This window comes from Sitodiplosis mosellana, unplaced genomic scaffold (genome assembly GCF_009176505.1).
Source record: "Sitodiplosis mosellana isolate CC-2019 unplaced genomic scaffold, AAFC_SMos_1.0 Smas_scaffold_38, whole genome shotgun sequence".
In the NCBI taxonomy this organism is placed as follows: domain Eukaryota; kingdom Metazoa; phylum Arthropoda; class Insecta; order Diptera; family Cecidomyiidae; genus Sitodiplosis; species Sitodiplosis mosellana.
Window position 1 is genome coordinate 1,189,946 of NW_022595280.1, and position 15,923 is coordinate 1,205,868.

Sequence of the window (15,923 nt, forward strand, 5' to 3'; positions counted from 1 at the left end):
CATTAAAATCCATTTAAGTACAGATTTTAGTACCATTTTTACTAGAAAAAGTTCAAAATGTACTGAATCACAAATCAAAGCTTCATGTATTTATTATAGAACTTTTGAACTTTTTCTAGAGCAAATGGTACTAAAACAAAGTCAAGTGTCAAATCTCAACATTGCTAGAATCATTGTGTTTACTATGTACGGGCATTTTTGTGTGTTATTTTATGCAACAATTTGAAGATATACAACCTATAAGGGATTGGCACAAAATAACATTGTTTTTGTTTTCCATTCCACTTGCTATTGTAAATTCTTCGTACAAAATTAATACTAATCCTCACCGAATATTATTCGCTTTCGGATTGTTTGGTCTAATGCTTAATATAACAATAACTTCGTTATTTTTGTACATTGTGACCAATCCTATTCTTGAGAATCAAATTAAATCAATTCATGAATTGATCAAAACTCAATTTGAGCTGGTTGGTGATGGGTTTGCATTGCAGCATTTGAGAAGACAGAATCGGGTAAATCAATGCAGAAATATCATGGATCGATTGTCTTGTAATACTAAAGAATTTCGTTTAAACAGACATATCAACAGGAATTGCTTGTGCGATTCAAAATTTGCAACAATCTTTATGTTTGTTTAAATCAACTTGATCAAAACTCCCGTATTAGCCGTAGCGATCTCCCGTGAACATGCTCGCAGCAGTCGCTTAATCTCGGCTTTACAAATATATTGCTTCGAAAACTCCGCAACAATCTATGATTACGCATTGACATTTTTGATGCGCGAAGATTTCCCCTACTCAAAAGAGATGAAAAAATTCATACGGATAACAAGTGCAAGTGGTCTCATTGAAAAGTGGCGCTCGATTAGCAGAATTCGAACTGCTCCAAAATACGAAGAAAATGATATTGGTACAGTATCACTTGATAGAATCTTCGGCATGTTTGTCATATATTTTCCAATGATTATCGTATTTTTCTTTACAATTTGCTTTGAGATGAACTGTCTATAAAAAAGCACGAACATGCAACTCGTCAAAAATGTGGATTCTTATCGAGAAGCTTATTGATGGGGATAGATACTTTCTGCTTGAGAATAAGTGCTATTGGAAATAAGACAATTATTTAGTTCAGTTTTAGTTTGATTTTATGCATTGCATAATACAATTTATAACATCTAAACATAAAGCAGGAAATTGTACAAATATACACGAAATATTCGACTTAGATTGATTTGAAGGAATGAAACAAACCTTCGACCCAATCCGAAGAGCGGTTGTAAAGATAAGAGCAACGCAAACAATGAGCGAACAATGTCGATGCCATTCCCTTGTTAATAATTTTGTTTTTGAAGCTTGCATGAATTGTCCACGAATTAGTTTGGAGATATTACAAATACAACGTATATATAGTACTTGTATGATATACGTTAATGTACTTACAATGATGCACAAATCCATCGAACTGAGTGTTGTGAATGTTTGCTTTACTCTAGGCCATTTTGTTGGATTCTAAATTATTGCGTGAATAAATTTGATTCAAAACAAGAAGGAAAAACTGCGTTTTGAGTGTATTGACAAAGCCATTCTTCTATTTCTCATTCTTTCCAGGGTGATCAATTCTTATCATCAAGGTAATGCTATTTTGTACATCATTTATGATGAAAACTATAACAATGAGAAAATTTGCTTATGTGACACATAGTATGTGTTTATATGAAGCAACAATTTGAAGATATGCATGACGTTTAGAATAGACATGAACTGGTGTCGTTTTCAACCTTGAACTCTATGCAGTTCTCATACGTATAATAATGATTGTATTTATGTTCGCATCAAAATCGCATTAATATTATGTAGGTTCTACAGATGCAATAAAAACTTCATTACATGTCTCTTATGATATTTTTCTAATATGTATTCTTTCCCTTTTTGCTTGTTTACGTTCAAAATTATGCATGAAATACGCTAGGTGAAAGGAACTAGTGCTACATTCTTGTTTGCTGTAAAGTGTTATTGTTTTCATTTGTTATTCCATCTCATTCATGACGAACACGAATTACAGTGGTAAATACACATATTTACCATTTACCGTATTGCATGCAAATTCATTCAGTTATATCCCCGCATTGACATGTATTGATCCAAGTTCCATGTGCGAGTAGTGTATGCGTTTTTATTTACATGAGTATTCATTCAGTTGTATCCCCCTAGGAAATACGATCATTAGTTTCGACTGCTAGACATCCTAATTGATTCTCAAGTGTATAAAATTGAAGTTATGATGATTCAGGTCTCATTCCTTCTTTGACACTTTCGAGAATAGTCGCAATCAAGAAATGTCGTGGGTATTCGTTATTTTATTCAAGTTATTTCTCCTCGAACTGATCACCGCTGGGGAGCTAGTGGAACCAACTGAAAGAATCCTTGTGGGATTCTCAAAGAGAGAACCATTTGTTTTTGCAAATCAGATTGGCGCACTAAAGGGTTTGGATGTATTGATTATGGAGAATTTCGCCCGGAAATTTAAACTAAAACTTGAATTTGTAGAACAAATTATTTCGCTAAACAAAATATCTAGCAACAAGAAAGTATGCACCCAACATAGTAATTTGCAGTGAGTTTCATTCTGGAATAATTAAAAAAAACATGAACAACATGCAAGTTCTATAGCATTTAAATTTTTCAAGGAAAATCGACATATTCATTGGCGCATTGGACGAGAATACTCTAACACAAGAACATTTCATTGCTTCTCGTTCGTACTACCATGACACTTTAACATGGTGTGTTCAAATGAAGCAGCCCATCCCAAATTGGAAAAATATTTTTTATTTATGCAGAGATCCGCTCGTTTATGCGATATACTTTTTGATGTGTCCTTTAGTCGTGTTCATGGGATATTTTATGCAGAGATTCGAGGACTTTACACCAAAATGGGACTATTTTCGACTTTCTTTTGCCGGAATTGCACCATGTCTTGGTTTTGGATCTGAATACTTTGCGAACACAATCCCAAATCGAATATTTTTCGTGTTTTCTCTATTTAGTGCCACGTTATCTTATATCATCACTAACTCATTCATTTTGCTCTTCATCGCCATTCCAATCTATGAACGTCAAATTAGAACCAGGCAAGAGATAATTCAACATCAATTTGAACTAGTCGGTGACACATTCGCATTGAATCATCTAAGGATGCAGGATCTGGTAAATTTGTTAATTTGGTTTCTGCTTTGAAACACATCACTAATTTGAATCCCACAGACCTATCCGCAGAAATCGCTCGAAAAATTCAGAATTTGTGAAGACTTGAATATCTGTTTGAGCCAATTGGATCGAGAACGAAAATTGGCGGTGGCAATTTCTCGTGAACATGTTCGCAACAGCCATTTAGACCTTCAGACATTTTGCTTTGACGAATCGGAGGATATTCACGATTACGCACTGAAGTTTTTGGTACGCAAGGACTTTCCATACTTGAACGAACTCAATGAATTCATCCGGATGGCAAGTACAAGTGGTCTCATCGAAAAATGGCATTCAGATAGAAGAATTCGATATCGTCAAAAGTACAGCGATGATATTTCTGAAATAAGCACTAACAACTTCATTGGGCTCTGGATGATTTATCCCTTCATATTAGGATCCATGCTTTTGACATTGTTTTTCGAAAGATTGATACATAAGAAGGCACGGCAACCGAATCCACGGCGATTTTGGTTAATAGCCGAAATGATCATAGATCCGTATAGACATTTTTGGCTTGAAACTAAGTTAATCAATGGGAATTTGGCTTTTTAATTGGGTCTCCAAAATTGAATTGCCAATCGCAACCAAATGTGAATGGTTCGGAGCGAAAATGTAATACAGAAAAGTTGAGCGGAAAAATGTCAAAAGAAAAGGGATAGCTATATAGTTCACTATAGTTTACTATACAGTTTACTATATAGCTATCCCTTTTCCGCTCATTCATCATCGACATTTTTCCGCTCAACTTTTCTGTATTACATTTTCGCTCCAAACCATTCATATATAGAATGGGGTAATAAGTATTTTTCCGTGAATATTTGCATTTTTGTTGTTTTGAAAATTCAAAAATTAAGAATCATGATAGTATTCATTAAACTAATCCCTGAATCTTAAAGTAATTCATGTTGAATAACTCCCGAATGATGGAATTGCAAGGGAATAGACGTAATTTTAGAATCATTTAGATTTCAGTGCTGGTGATAAGATCGTCGCCTCAAATAAATGACGATATGCCGTTTTGCTCAACTATAAGACAACTATAAGACATAAAATATTGAATATTCAACAATAGATTCCGTGACATTTCGAACATAATATTATGTACTGCAATATATACAAATAAATATATATTCTTGAAAATAAGAAGCAAAAACTTTTGTGTAAAAATTAAATTTGTTTATGGAGCTTCAATTGCAGTGCGTAAAAATGCCCAGAGATCAAATTCTTTTCGAATTTTGAAATTGGTGGAGATGTTTATCGAGATACTTTTGGAAGCGAGTTTGATTACGATACAATCTCTGAGTAGTCATCAAAATCGCATTAATATTATGCAGGTACTTCATTTCTCATCAAAACATCATTACAGTTGATGATTTTCTTCAAAAACACATGCTGTTGAGATGATACTTCCAATTGGTCTATAGATTGTGATGATATGTAATATTTTTACCCTTTTTTCTTGTTTACATTCGAAATACCGCATGAAATACAATCATTAGTTTCTAATGCTAGACATCCTAATTGATTTTCAAGTGTAGAAAATTTAAATTATGCTAATCAAGGTCTCATTCGTTGTTCAACACTTCAAAGAATGGTCACAATATAAAAATGTCGTGGTGTTTCGCTATATTATTCAAGTTATTTCTCCTCGAACTGATCACCGCTGGTGAGCTTGTGGAACCAACCGAGAGAATCGTCGTGGGATTCTCAATGAGAGAACCATTTGTCTTTGCAAATCAGATTGGCGCACTAAAGGGTTTGGATGTATTGATTATGGAGAATTTCGCCCGAAAATTTAAACTAAAACTTGAATTTGTAGAACAAATTATTTCGCTTAACAAAATATCTAGCAACAAGAAAGTATACATCCAACATAGTAATTTGCAGTGAGTCTTATATTATAATTTAAAAACAAATATATGGAAAAAGCGTTTAAATTTCAAAGTCTCCAACTGTTTTAAGGGAAATCGACATATTCATCGGTGCATTGGACGAGAATACTCTAACACAAGAACATTTCATTGCTTCTCGTTCGTACTACCATGACACTTTAACATGGTGTGTTCAAATGAAGCAGCCCATTCCAAATTGGAAGAATATTTTTTATTTATCCAGAGATCCGCTTGCTTATACGTCATTCGCTACGGTGTCTATTTCAGTCATATTCATGGGCTATTTTATGCAAAGATTTGAAGACTTTACACCAAAATGGAATTGGTGGCGAGTTTCATCTGCCGGAATATCATTATGTTGCGGCTTTGGATCTGAATACTTTGCTAACACAATCCCAAGCCGAATATTTTTCGTGTTCGCTATTTTTGGCGCCACGTTATCTTATATCGTCGGAAACTCATTCATATGTCTTTTTATCACCATTCCAATCTATAAGGATCAAATTAAAACCAAGCAAGAGATAATTCAAAATCAATTTGAACTAGTTGGTGATGCATTCGCATTGAATCATCTAAAGATGCAAAATCTGGTAAATTTGTTAATTTGGTTTCTGCTTTGAAACACATCACTAATTTGAATCCCACAGACCTATCCGCAGGAATCGCTCGAAAAATTCAGAATTTGTGAAGACTTGAATATCTGTTTGAGCCAATTGAATCGAGAACGAAAAATGGCGGTGGCAATTTCTCATGAACATGTTCGCAACAGCCATTTAAACCTCGAGACATTTTGCTTTGAGAAATCGGATGGCATTTACGATTACGCACTGAAGTTCTTGGTACGCAAGGACTTTCCATACTTGAACAAACTCAATGAATTCATCCGGATGGCAAGTACAAGTGGTCTCATCGAAAAATGGCATTCAGATAGAAGAATTCGATATCGTCAAAAGTACAGCGATGATATTTCTGAAATAAGCACTAACAACTTCATTGGGCTCTGGATGATTTATTTCAGTCTTATTGCAGTTTTATTTTTAATTGTGTATTGGGAAAGATTAGTACACAAGAAGGCACGGCAAAAGAATCCACGGCTACTTTGGTTATTGGCTGAAATGATAATCGATCCGTATAGACATTTTTGGGTTGAAACTCAATTTTTCAATGGGAATTTGGCATTTTAGTTCGTTTTAAAAATTTTAGTTGCCGATTGCAACTCAATCGAGTGGTGTATTTTTTCCCCGTAAACGTTTGCATTTTTATTGTTGTCAATATTTAAAGCAAATTATGATTTTGATTTGGATGTGCAATGTAATTCAGAAAAAAAAACAAATAACCAATTGTAAAATGTGAAATGTGTCAGAATAAAACAAATAAAGTTTCATATTTGATTATGTTCACACGCGTAGTAACACTACAATAATTGCTTCGTCGAAGCTTTTTCAGTTGAGCTTTTTCGAGCAGTTTTCCAAAAGCTTAGGAAAGTTTTACTTCGAGATGTGCTTCTTGACTTAGCTCAGATCACAACCGACTGGAAAATTCATAAGGTCATCGATTCCAATGGGTTCAGATTTGAGTTTTGGAAAGAAGGATAATATCCGTAACGGACCAAGAAAAATCGTTATTTTGAATCAATTCATGCTAAACACTTAATTCTGTGATACTTTGAAACACTTAGAAGGAGAAGGAGAAAATGATTCTAATTTATAAACCGGAACAAAGTTTTACTCACGTGTACTCTATGACCACCTAAAAGTTGTCCAGTTGGAAAAGTGGAAAGAAAGGCACACGATTTTGTGTTTTTTTTTTTTTTTCAACCAAAAAAAGTTGCAGGTAAATAAATAAAAAGAAATCTTTTATTCATATTGTTCAATACTTTCACAGTTATTCACAATGTCATCGTTCAATGTAATAGGAATCAAATGTCAAAGGAACCAAGGGAAACAAAATGAAATTTGACGATTGAAGAAAAGTACATATGGTGAGAAGAAAATAAAAAAGATGGCTTCGTATGAGGTATTAAGGGGATTAAATATAGATTGAAGTGCATACCTCGTTGATATCATATGCTTGTTAAAAAGAATGATTCAAGTTAGATTTGATTTTTTTTTTACGTTCAATATTAATCATTTTTGTAAGATTTCTTTTGTAGCATTATTTTGCTATAGTTCAACATCTACCGTAAATATATTTAGATTGATAGTTGTATTTTTTTTTTGGTTGTTAATAATATAAATTTCACATGAAATACATATTCATAGATAAATGTTTTAATTGTTTTTTGGTATTTTTTTGTTTTCATTAAATATTTTTGGACTTAAAATTTGGTGTGTGTTACTGATTTCGGATGGAATGAATGATTTTCTGTGTGTGAATGGGTGTCATTGTCAAACAATATTTTTATTGGCTTAACTTTGTACAAATTTTGGTTCCAGTGGACTGTTTTACCACCATTCCGGTACATCGGCCAGAAATCATACATTCACACCCATCAGTATTGTATATCATATGCCATTTGTTTTTTTTTTTGCTTTTTTTATGAAATCCATTATAATTTTAACATTTATTAAAATTCAAGAAAAATATATGTTTATTTGGTTTTATGTTTAGTTTTGTTTGTTTGTGTGAAACTTTGTGTGACACAAATGGTGTCTGCATGTATGTGTAAGGGGTTTTGTTTGAAAATGTCGACGGAATTATATTCACATCGCATTTTCGGGTTTTTTATGTTCATTGATGATAAGATTACGTTTACATTCCTTTGGTTTGCTTTGCTTTGGATGGTAAATGAAGGTTTTTTTTTTCACAAAAATATACACGAAAATCTGATACCTCTTAACATTAGAGCTGTATCGCAGAAAAAAAGACGTAAAATTGTTGGCATGTGTGTATCTCTCCATCCATCCGTTCAATTCATGTGGAAATGAAATGAAACTGCTGCTGCGGCTGCTGCTACAGATACAATGTGAGGGAAGGTTAAACTCAAATCTAATGCAAAACTAAAATGTGGCCAAAATAGATGCGATGGGAAAAAATGTAAATTGAAAACTTAGGCATTCGAAATTAAGACAGTTTGTGGTTTTAGCTCTCCGATTGCATGGAATCTCTCTTCGGCATGATTTTGTACAGAAATTTTAATTGAATTGCATTTAGACGGTGTTCTCAGATCGTCGTCGACGGCCGGGTCCACCTGCACAAGTAAATAGAGACAAAATGCAAAATGAGAATGTAAAATGTGTTTGAAATTCAAGTTGGAAGCGTTTGAAACATACCTGCGAAATTTGCAGCTGCCATTCCAAGACGATGTTTTGCCTCAATCGCACCAGACAAACCGCGACCCAAACCGAAATCCACTGTGCGCTTGGAGCTGTTAAGCAACGAGCGAAGAAAAGAGGGAGAAAGAGAAAAAGAAAGGGAAAGAGAAGGAGAAAGGGGAAGAAAAGAGAAGGGGAAAGAGAGAAAGTGTATAAGAAAAACAAAAGTCATTTAAACAGTCTTGTGAAACACATCACAAACAGTCGTTATCAATTGGCAGCAAATGTGGCATTCACCGGCTTTAATTTGGATTCAATTGAGTGAAAAATCGCCATGCGCTCAATGTAATCAATACAACGGAAGATGCAAATTGCGTGTTGAATTGTGCTCAATTTTCCGGTATTTACGCGTAACAACACAATCAACGAACGAAAATTGAGATGCTATCGATGCAATGTTATTCAATTACGTGCATCTTTCCTTTTCCAAATCATCGTGTCTTGGATGCATTTTCAAATCAAATGCGCTGTATTGGAGTGGAGTGGCACAGTGTGGCAAAGGTTAAATTCATGGAAATGATAATATTTATCTGTTGTTGTTTTGCCTTTTTGCATATCGATTCTGTGCTAACGAGATGCATTGTTCGCCATGAATGAATGACTTGCATTTCCCCATCATGTAGTATTCAAATTCGATGTGAAAATTGTGCTCGCCTTGTTCAGTCGGGGTTGCCACCAACTGAGCCCGGAAGCCTGTGTGTTGTATTTTGAGCCGTGTCAGATTGCTCATAATATTGAAAAAATGTGTAAACGGCAACTGGATACAGTGCACAACAGCCCGCTCTACTTCACACATACACACAATGCAGTCAAACGGATTGTGTGCCGATGACAGTGTGAGATGATTTTCAACTGGTTACCCACTTGACAACTACCAGCTGCGAGCTTTTAACGCTGATTAACCAAATCCACCCAAACACTTTGCATGCGCGCATGTTAAACACCGAAATTCGATCACTGGCCGGAATATTTTTAGCATTTTCCGAACACGGTTTTGTATCAGTGGCCGTTCATTGGCGATTTTGGAATGCGGAATTATTGGAATTTTGCATCTAGGTCATCGATGTCCATGCGCTCAGCAACTATTTCCCACATGAACATTGTTTACTCAGTTTGTGTTTTCGAAAAACATTGATTGAAAAACATGCAAGCAAAAAATAAAGCCTTTGGCGCACTCTCTCTCTCTCACTCTCTCTCACTCTCTCTCTCTCTTCGGCATAATTCTTTTGTGTTTCGTGCTAATGCTTCAAACGATTTCATGCTGGGCATCCGCGCAAAACCTCATCACAATTTTAGTCATGTTAATTGGAAATGTATTCAATTTAATTATGATTCAAATAATGAGGGCCATCAAACGTGCAGTCTCACCGGATAATATTTGGAAATCATTTAAAATTCACTCGATAAATCCATTTTATTTCGAGAGCGGATCTCGAGTGCTGTTTAAATTACGATTGCTGAAAATGTTCTTGTTTCGCACAAACATCATCATTTTGCAAATAATGAATTATAATTAATGATATCGACCTTGAATCTCTGCGAAATCATTAATTTTAAAGCATAGAAAGCCAATATAATATATAAAGCGTGCCACGCACATGAACTGGACTGGACTGAATTGAATTGAATTGACTGAATGTATGTAATTATTATGAATGATAATGTTGTAAGTGATACTTACTTTGCCACTTCATCGCGAGCTCGCATGAGGGTCTGTCCAAACCTGGCGATCAATTCCATCAGTACATCTTCCGGCGTTTCATCAACATTTTCTGAATAGTAGCCGGAGCTATTTTAAAAAGACGGAGGAAAAGAAGTACAAAATGAATGAGATGAGTAAGATTTTAGTGGATCAAACACAGAGGATGTAATGTCTCATAATATTTTCAGTCATTTTTCTCCTATAAAAAAATGCAATAACATATCCAATGGCCACATTAAGTCGTAAAATTGACCACGATAAAATATAATGAAAATACATAGTAGTATGGAAGAGAGCTCGTCTCAAAATCGCATTTCCATTGCATTCGATTCATGTGTATCATAAAATGTCAAGCATTCACTCAGACCGATGGCTGATTCGAACTGAAACATTTTGAAACCTCTTTCACCATAAAAGATAAACCTCGTTCGTCTCATGAGGCCAGCTTTTTTCCGTCGCAAATTGCATCCATATTTACATTTCCTCTATCTTCTCGTTGATTCTTTTTTTTTATTATCGGCATCTATTCGATTCTTTTGTTTGTAGATTATTTACTTTTAAGCGGTTTCCATGCGATGTTATTTTTGCCCTTTGGTTTTCAAAACTCCATCGAGACTGAACATCATCAGTAAACATAAGCACGCTACCTTCCAAACCGTGGCGTATTCGATGAACACGTCAGCTTTGAAAAAAAACTGCTCCAAATAATAATAATGGGTCGTGTCTCTTAAGTATAGAACGAATGTTGTCACAAAACACACAAACCATGCCTAGAGAATTGTGTCACTACCGAGAATCGCTGCTAGCGAGTGACAGTGTAAATTTTGCTGACGAGAATATTGTCACTTCGTACGTATGTTGTGTATGTCAGTTTTATAAAACTCAGATGAGAGCAGAACAATGGTAAACATTTTTGTTTTGCTGCAGAATTGTTGTTTATCTTGTCCGAAGGATCAAAATTATTCACACAGAAAGTCACATTTGCCCCAAAAAAGGGATTTGAATGGGCACAAACATCAAAATTAGGTGACTTCATTTAGAATTTTAGGCTTTGATCTAAACCATATTTCGAAAATGTAATTGTGTTATGGCAAAACTAGAATTTCATATCGAACCACAACCAAAAGATTTCAATGGTTTTTTGGTGATTTGATTCCATCAAATGATAATTTGATTCCATATGCAATCAATTCAATTGAGCTAATTATTGAAAAAAAATTCCATATAATTTCATTCACCTGAAATTAATAATAAACCGACTAAAATTCGATCAAAAATGGCAAGCAATGAACAGTTACAATGAAATTACACTTGTGGCTCGTCGTTTGAAGTGCAACAATTTAATTGATGCAATACAAACAGGACCATTGCATTCTTGCACACAGGTGCATAATACGTGACTGCCATGAATTTGATCGATAAAGTGGGCATAAATTAGTGGAAAAATGCCAGTTCCGAGTTCATTTATGTAAATGCTAGCTATGAATAGCAACTCTAAACGCTGGTTTGGCTCAGCTGTTGGCATAAACAAAATGCGATTATTTTGTTGCCATGGATTTTCCGCAACGGAACCTCTGTTGCGTGGTTGCGTCAGTATAAATTTTGAAACAGAAACACATTCCAATTATGACCATAAAGCAGTGCATTGTTTGACGAGGAAAAAGTGGAATTCTTTCTGACGGTTTTTTTTAATAAAAAATTTCTCTTTGTCAAACAGAACGGAAAAAGTGCGGTTTTGGTGTTTTAATATCAGCTTTTATGAAGGAATAAAAATAATTTGTTATTCATTCACAGAGCATTGTTGCATTGTATAAATTCGGAAGTGAAAGAAGGAGCTTTTTTTTCAAATTCAGTACAAAAAGGCCATTTTCGTTATCAACGCAATATTTATACATTGAAAAAATTCGAAAATGGATGAAATAAGTGAATCCGAGTCGCAGGGACGAAATTCGAAGGTGGACGAAGATGGGTCTACCATTCCGGCCGTTATAACTGACGAATATTTCGAAGAAATTGCATGCAAATGCAGAGCAGTAAGTTTGGAAAATCAATTTTTTTATCTTCCAATTTCGCCAAAAAAATGTGATTATAGAAGAACACAATCAGCATAATAATTCCACTGGAATTTTTGGCAGACAGTGCGAAGTTTGTTGATGAGTCTAAATACCGTTGCGGCCGATGAAATGCAAACGATTCTCACCGTTGCCGAGCACTTACGTTCTAATTTGGAGAACGAAATGGAGCGCATGAAACAGGCACAGAAGCAATATGATGAATTGCTTGCACGACATGACGAAACGTTGAAACTATGGGCAACGGACAAAGAAAAAATTCGCAAACAACGTGACGAAATTGGTAGGGAAAGAAAAAAAGCCGACATAATTTTGTTACATTTTTTTGTTGTCATTTTGTTTTGAATATTGTTATCATTTCGGCCAAATTTGAATGGCCAATTTTTAGACCAAGCATGGCGTGAACGAGACGCAGCACTTTTACGAGATCAAATGGCCCAGGCTCAAATGTATTCAATGCGAGAGAAACTGGAATCCGTTGAAAGTGCCGTGAAGAATGTCAATAAAAATACAAGAGACGAGTAGGGCAGAGCAAGAAAAACATAAGCTAATTTTCTAGGCGACATATTTCTTTATATATTCTTGAACAGTAACTACACCTTCTAATTAAATTTAGACTTGGAATGTCGTTAACGAAGCAAAAGGAGAGTTTGATACGTGATCGTGACCGATTGTCAGCCGAAGTGGACGATTTGGATAAAAAACTACAGCAACAGCGTGTACAAATCGAAGCGGCGGAGAAGAAGCGTACGGAATATGAAGAAAAATGCCGCGAATTATACAAATTACTGGATGTAAGTGTGTCATCAAGCGGAAATGTGTAACAAATGTAATGAGACAAGGTGACAATTTACAGGAAGCATCCAGTGAAGCGTTCAAAGAAAAACGAGCCTTGGACCAAATGCGTGTGACCTTGAACGATGTTACCAATGAACGGAATTCCTTGAGCGAACAATTGAAATTCTTCAAATCTCAGGTATAATATTGACATCACAGAAGTGTTCATATGTAGTGATTGAAATAGATTTTTTCCCTGTTTCTTCCACATTTTCTCTCAACTTTTACCTTTTTCACATTTTCTTCCTTTAATCATTCTCATTTTCACATTTTTTTTCTTCCTTTTTTGCGTTGTTCCTCCTTCTTTTCATCTTTAATCCGCAATTACCCTTCCCTTTTACCTACGCAGAGTGAGACATTCCAGACCAATAATGTGCAATTAAATTTAAAAGTCGGTGCAATCAAAGCGAATTTGTTGCGTATGACGTCACAGTACAATGTGTGTAACGGTAAATTGACGAAGGCACTATTGGATTTGGAAGAAATGACGTCAAAGTGTGATCAACTCCAAATTGATCTGCTTCACCAGCAAAACGTGGCCAAACAAAGAGAGGCCGAACTAATGCGTTTGGCCCGTGATAATGGGCAAATGATGAAAATACGCGACGCCGTTCAAAAGCGTATTCAAACGCTTGAAGCGGAAAAAACGGATTTGGTCAAAGAGGTCACCAAATTAAGGTGCGTGAAATAATGGTTGAAACTTAACGAAATTTCCTCCACGGTAAACAAATAATGTTTCACTCTTGTCTCGTTCAAACAACAGCAACTCCATTGTCATACTCGAAAAACAGCACGAAATTAATCAGAAGGCATTTGATAAGATACAAAAATTATACGACGAACTTCTGCGCGAACGTGATGCAATTCAGAAAGAGCTTAAGAAAGCGGAAAGTATGTGTTTCATTGCCGAAACGATGTAATGTGCCCGAATTTAGATTAGAAAATTAGTTGTGTTGCTCCCTGGTGGAGTGGAAAGAGCAGCCGGGAGGCGTCAGCACTCAGGCCGATGCGATTTGAATGATTGATATCATTCATCTCAATGGCCACTTACGTGATTGACGTCATATTTAATGTGTGTGCGTGTTTGTTTTGTCTCCTTCATTTCAGAAACGGTCGAGAATCAAGTTGGTGTCATTAAATTACACGAACAACGATGTCAAAGTCTTGAAAATGAAGTGAAAACTTTGACCACTGCCCTTGAATATCATAAGAAAAAAATGAGCACACTTAAGCGCGAACGTGATAGAGATGTTAGTAAATCTCTGGTGAAAAACGATAAAATGGATGCAAACCAATCCGAATTGACCATTAAAATGAAAGCAATTGCTGATCTGACCTGGGATTTGAATCAGACACAAACCAAATTAACACATACCCAGCAACAATTAGAAACGATGATGGCCGAACGAATATCACTCCAGAAAAATCTCGATGCAATTACCGATGACCGAAACGATGTGCGCGAAAAACTTCGGGTAACTTCTTTCTTTCTTTTGAACATGTGAATTAGTGATTAGTTCGATGTGGATGGTTTTCGCTTGAAAGAACAAAAAAAAACATCAATTTCGTAGATTGCAATAGCCGAGCAGAAAAAATTGAAGCAAACGATTGCGGCCAAAGATATGGAAACGGTACGAAGTCAAAAACAAATTGACCGAATTGAAAAAGAGAAAAGCACGTTAAAAATTGAATTGCAAAATGCCATGGTTGCGGTGCAGCATTCCCGAACGGAGCTCGCTGAAAAGGAACATGAGTGCCGGAATTTGTATCGTGCCTTGTCCGATGAAGAGAAAAAACGCGCTCAAATGGAGAAAAAAGTCGAATCAATGCAAAATGAAAAGGATCTTCTGAGCGCTGAACTCGTGAAAAAGAACGATGAAATTAGCGAATGGGAGGCTAAGCGTGAACTGATGATTGTTGCACTGGATCGGGGTAATCAAAGTCAATGTTAACCTTTTGTCTGCGTAAATTTTTCATGAAATGAATGTGTAATTTTTCTGTGTTTGGCTTTTCTCCGAATTTTTGTTCGTCAGGCGAACGACAGTATATGGAACGTCTGGAAGATATTCGGCTTCTAAAAATTGAAGTAAAGAATATGCGCCATCGAAATCAGCTATTAATCCGTGGCCTGTGCAACACAATTGATATGCGGCATGAAGTGTTGCAATTGCATCGCGATTTGAATCAGGAGCGTGTGAAATCGAGAGCGCTCGAAGATGAACTGGGCACACCATTAAATATTCACCGATGGCGAAAACTCACGGGCAAAGATCCAGAACGAATGGACTTAATCGTTAAAATACAAACGCTCCAAAAGTAATTATATCAAAAGGGCTTTTTTCCGTTTCGATGAACTTGAATAGAGAGAAAAAAATAACAACAAACTTTTTTCCCGCTTTTTTCTTTGTTAGGCGCATTTTATTCCAGACCCGTTGTTGCGTTGAAAAGGAAAAGGCTCTGCGCCATACAAACTTCGTGTACAACGCGCTCAAGTCGGCCATGCAACAATTTTCCGATGTTGACAAAGTGAAGCAACAACTTTGTTATACACGACGCTCTCTGACTGCAAAAACACGTAAAATTAAAGCGCTGTCAGCCGAAGCGAACATTAAAGACCAAGAGATTAGGCTCAAAGACACGAGCCTCAAACAACTTCGCGACGATCTCATGAATAAAAAACAGCAATTGTTGTGCGAAAAACGTGACAAACAAAAATTGAAAACACAACTTGACACAATAAAAAATCAAATAAACAGTGACTTCTTCGATCGTCCGATGAGTAATCCGGTGTACAAAACAGCCGGTGCGGGTTTTCGTATACTCAGCACCACCAGCGAATGAAATGTCTCCATTTT

At 35.8% G+C, this 15,923-nt stretch overlaps 2 protein-coding genes across 2 annotated transcripts in view; one reads left to right on the forward strand and one right to left on the reverse strand.

Annotated features, from left to right (window-relative positions):
* Positions 1-7,054: 7,054 nt before the first annotated feature.
* Positions 7,055-15,923, reverse strand: part of LOC129569672 (uncharacterized) — a 38,084-nt gene continuing 29,215 nt past the window's right edge. The window contains exons 4-6 of the mRNA XM_055448771.1: positions 10,139-10,246; positions 8,416-8,510; positions 7,055-8,333 (exon numbers count right to left, since the gene is read on the reverse strand). Of these exons, the coding sequence (XP_055304746.1) occupies positions 8,293-8,333; positions 8,416-8,510; positions 10,139-10,246 (244 nt within the window). The 3' untranslated portion in view covers positions 7,055-8,292. The remainder of the gene's footprint in view (positions 8,334-8,415; positions 8,511-10,138; positions 10,247-15,923) is intronic.
* LOC129569576 (cilia- and flagella-associated protein 58-like) lies at positions 12,070-15,909 on the forward strand. Its single transcript, XM_055448562.1, has 11 exons — positions 12,070-12,192; positions 12,295-12,514; positions 12,620-12,752; positions 12,848-13,025; positions 13,088-13,207; positions 13,418-13,746; positions 13,832-13,959; positions 14,176-14,543; positions 14,640-15,000; positions 15,102-15,384; positions 15,480-15,909. The coding sequence occupies exons 1-11, from the start codon at positions 12,070-12,072 to the stop codon at positions 15,907-15,909; spliced, it is 2,673 nt and encodes an 890-aa protein (XP_055304537.1).

Excerpts from the sequence above, each read along its gene's own strand:
- LOC129569576 (XM_055448562.1), top strand. The coding sequence starts at position 12,070 with ATGGATGAAATAAGTGAATCCGAGTCGCAGGGACGAAATTCGAAGGTG. Across the intron at positions 12,753-12,847 it reads AATAAAAATACAAGAGACGA|ACTTGGAATGTCGTTAACGA; the intron begins GTAGGGCAGAGC and ends AATTAAATTTAG. Across the intron at positions 15,385-15,479 it reads AAAATACAAACGCTCCAAAA|GCGCATTTTATTCCAGACCC; the intron begins GTAATTATATCA and ends TTTCTTTGTTAG.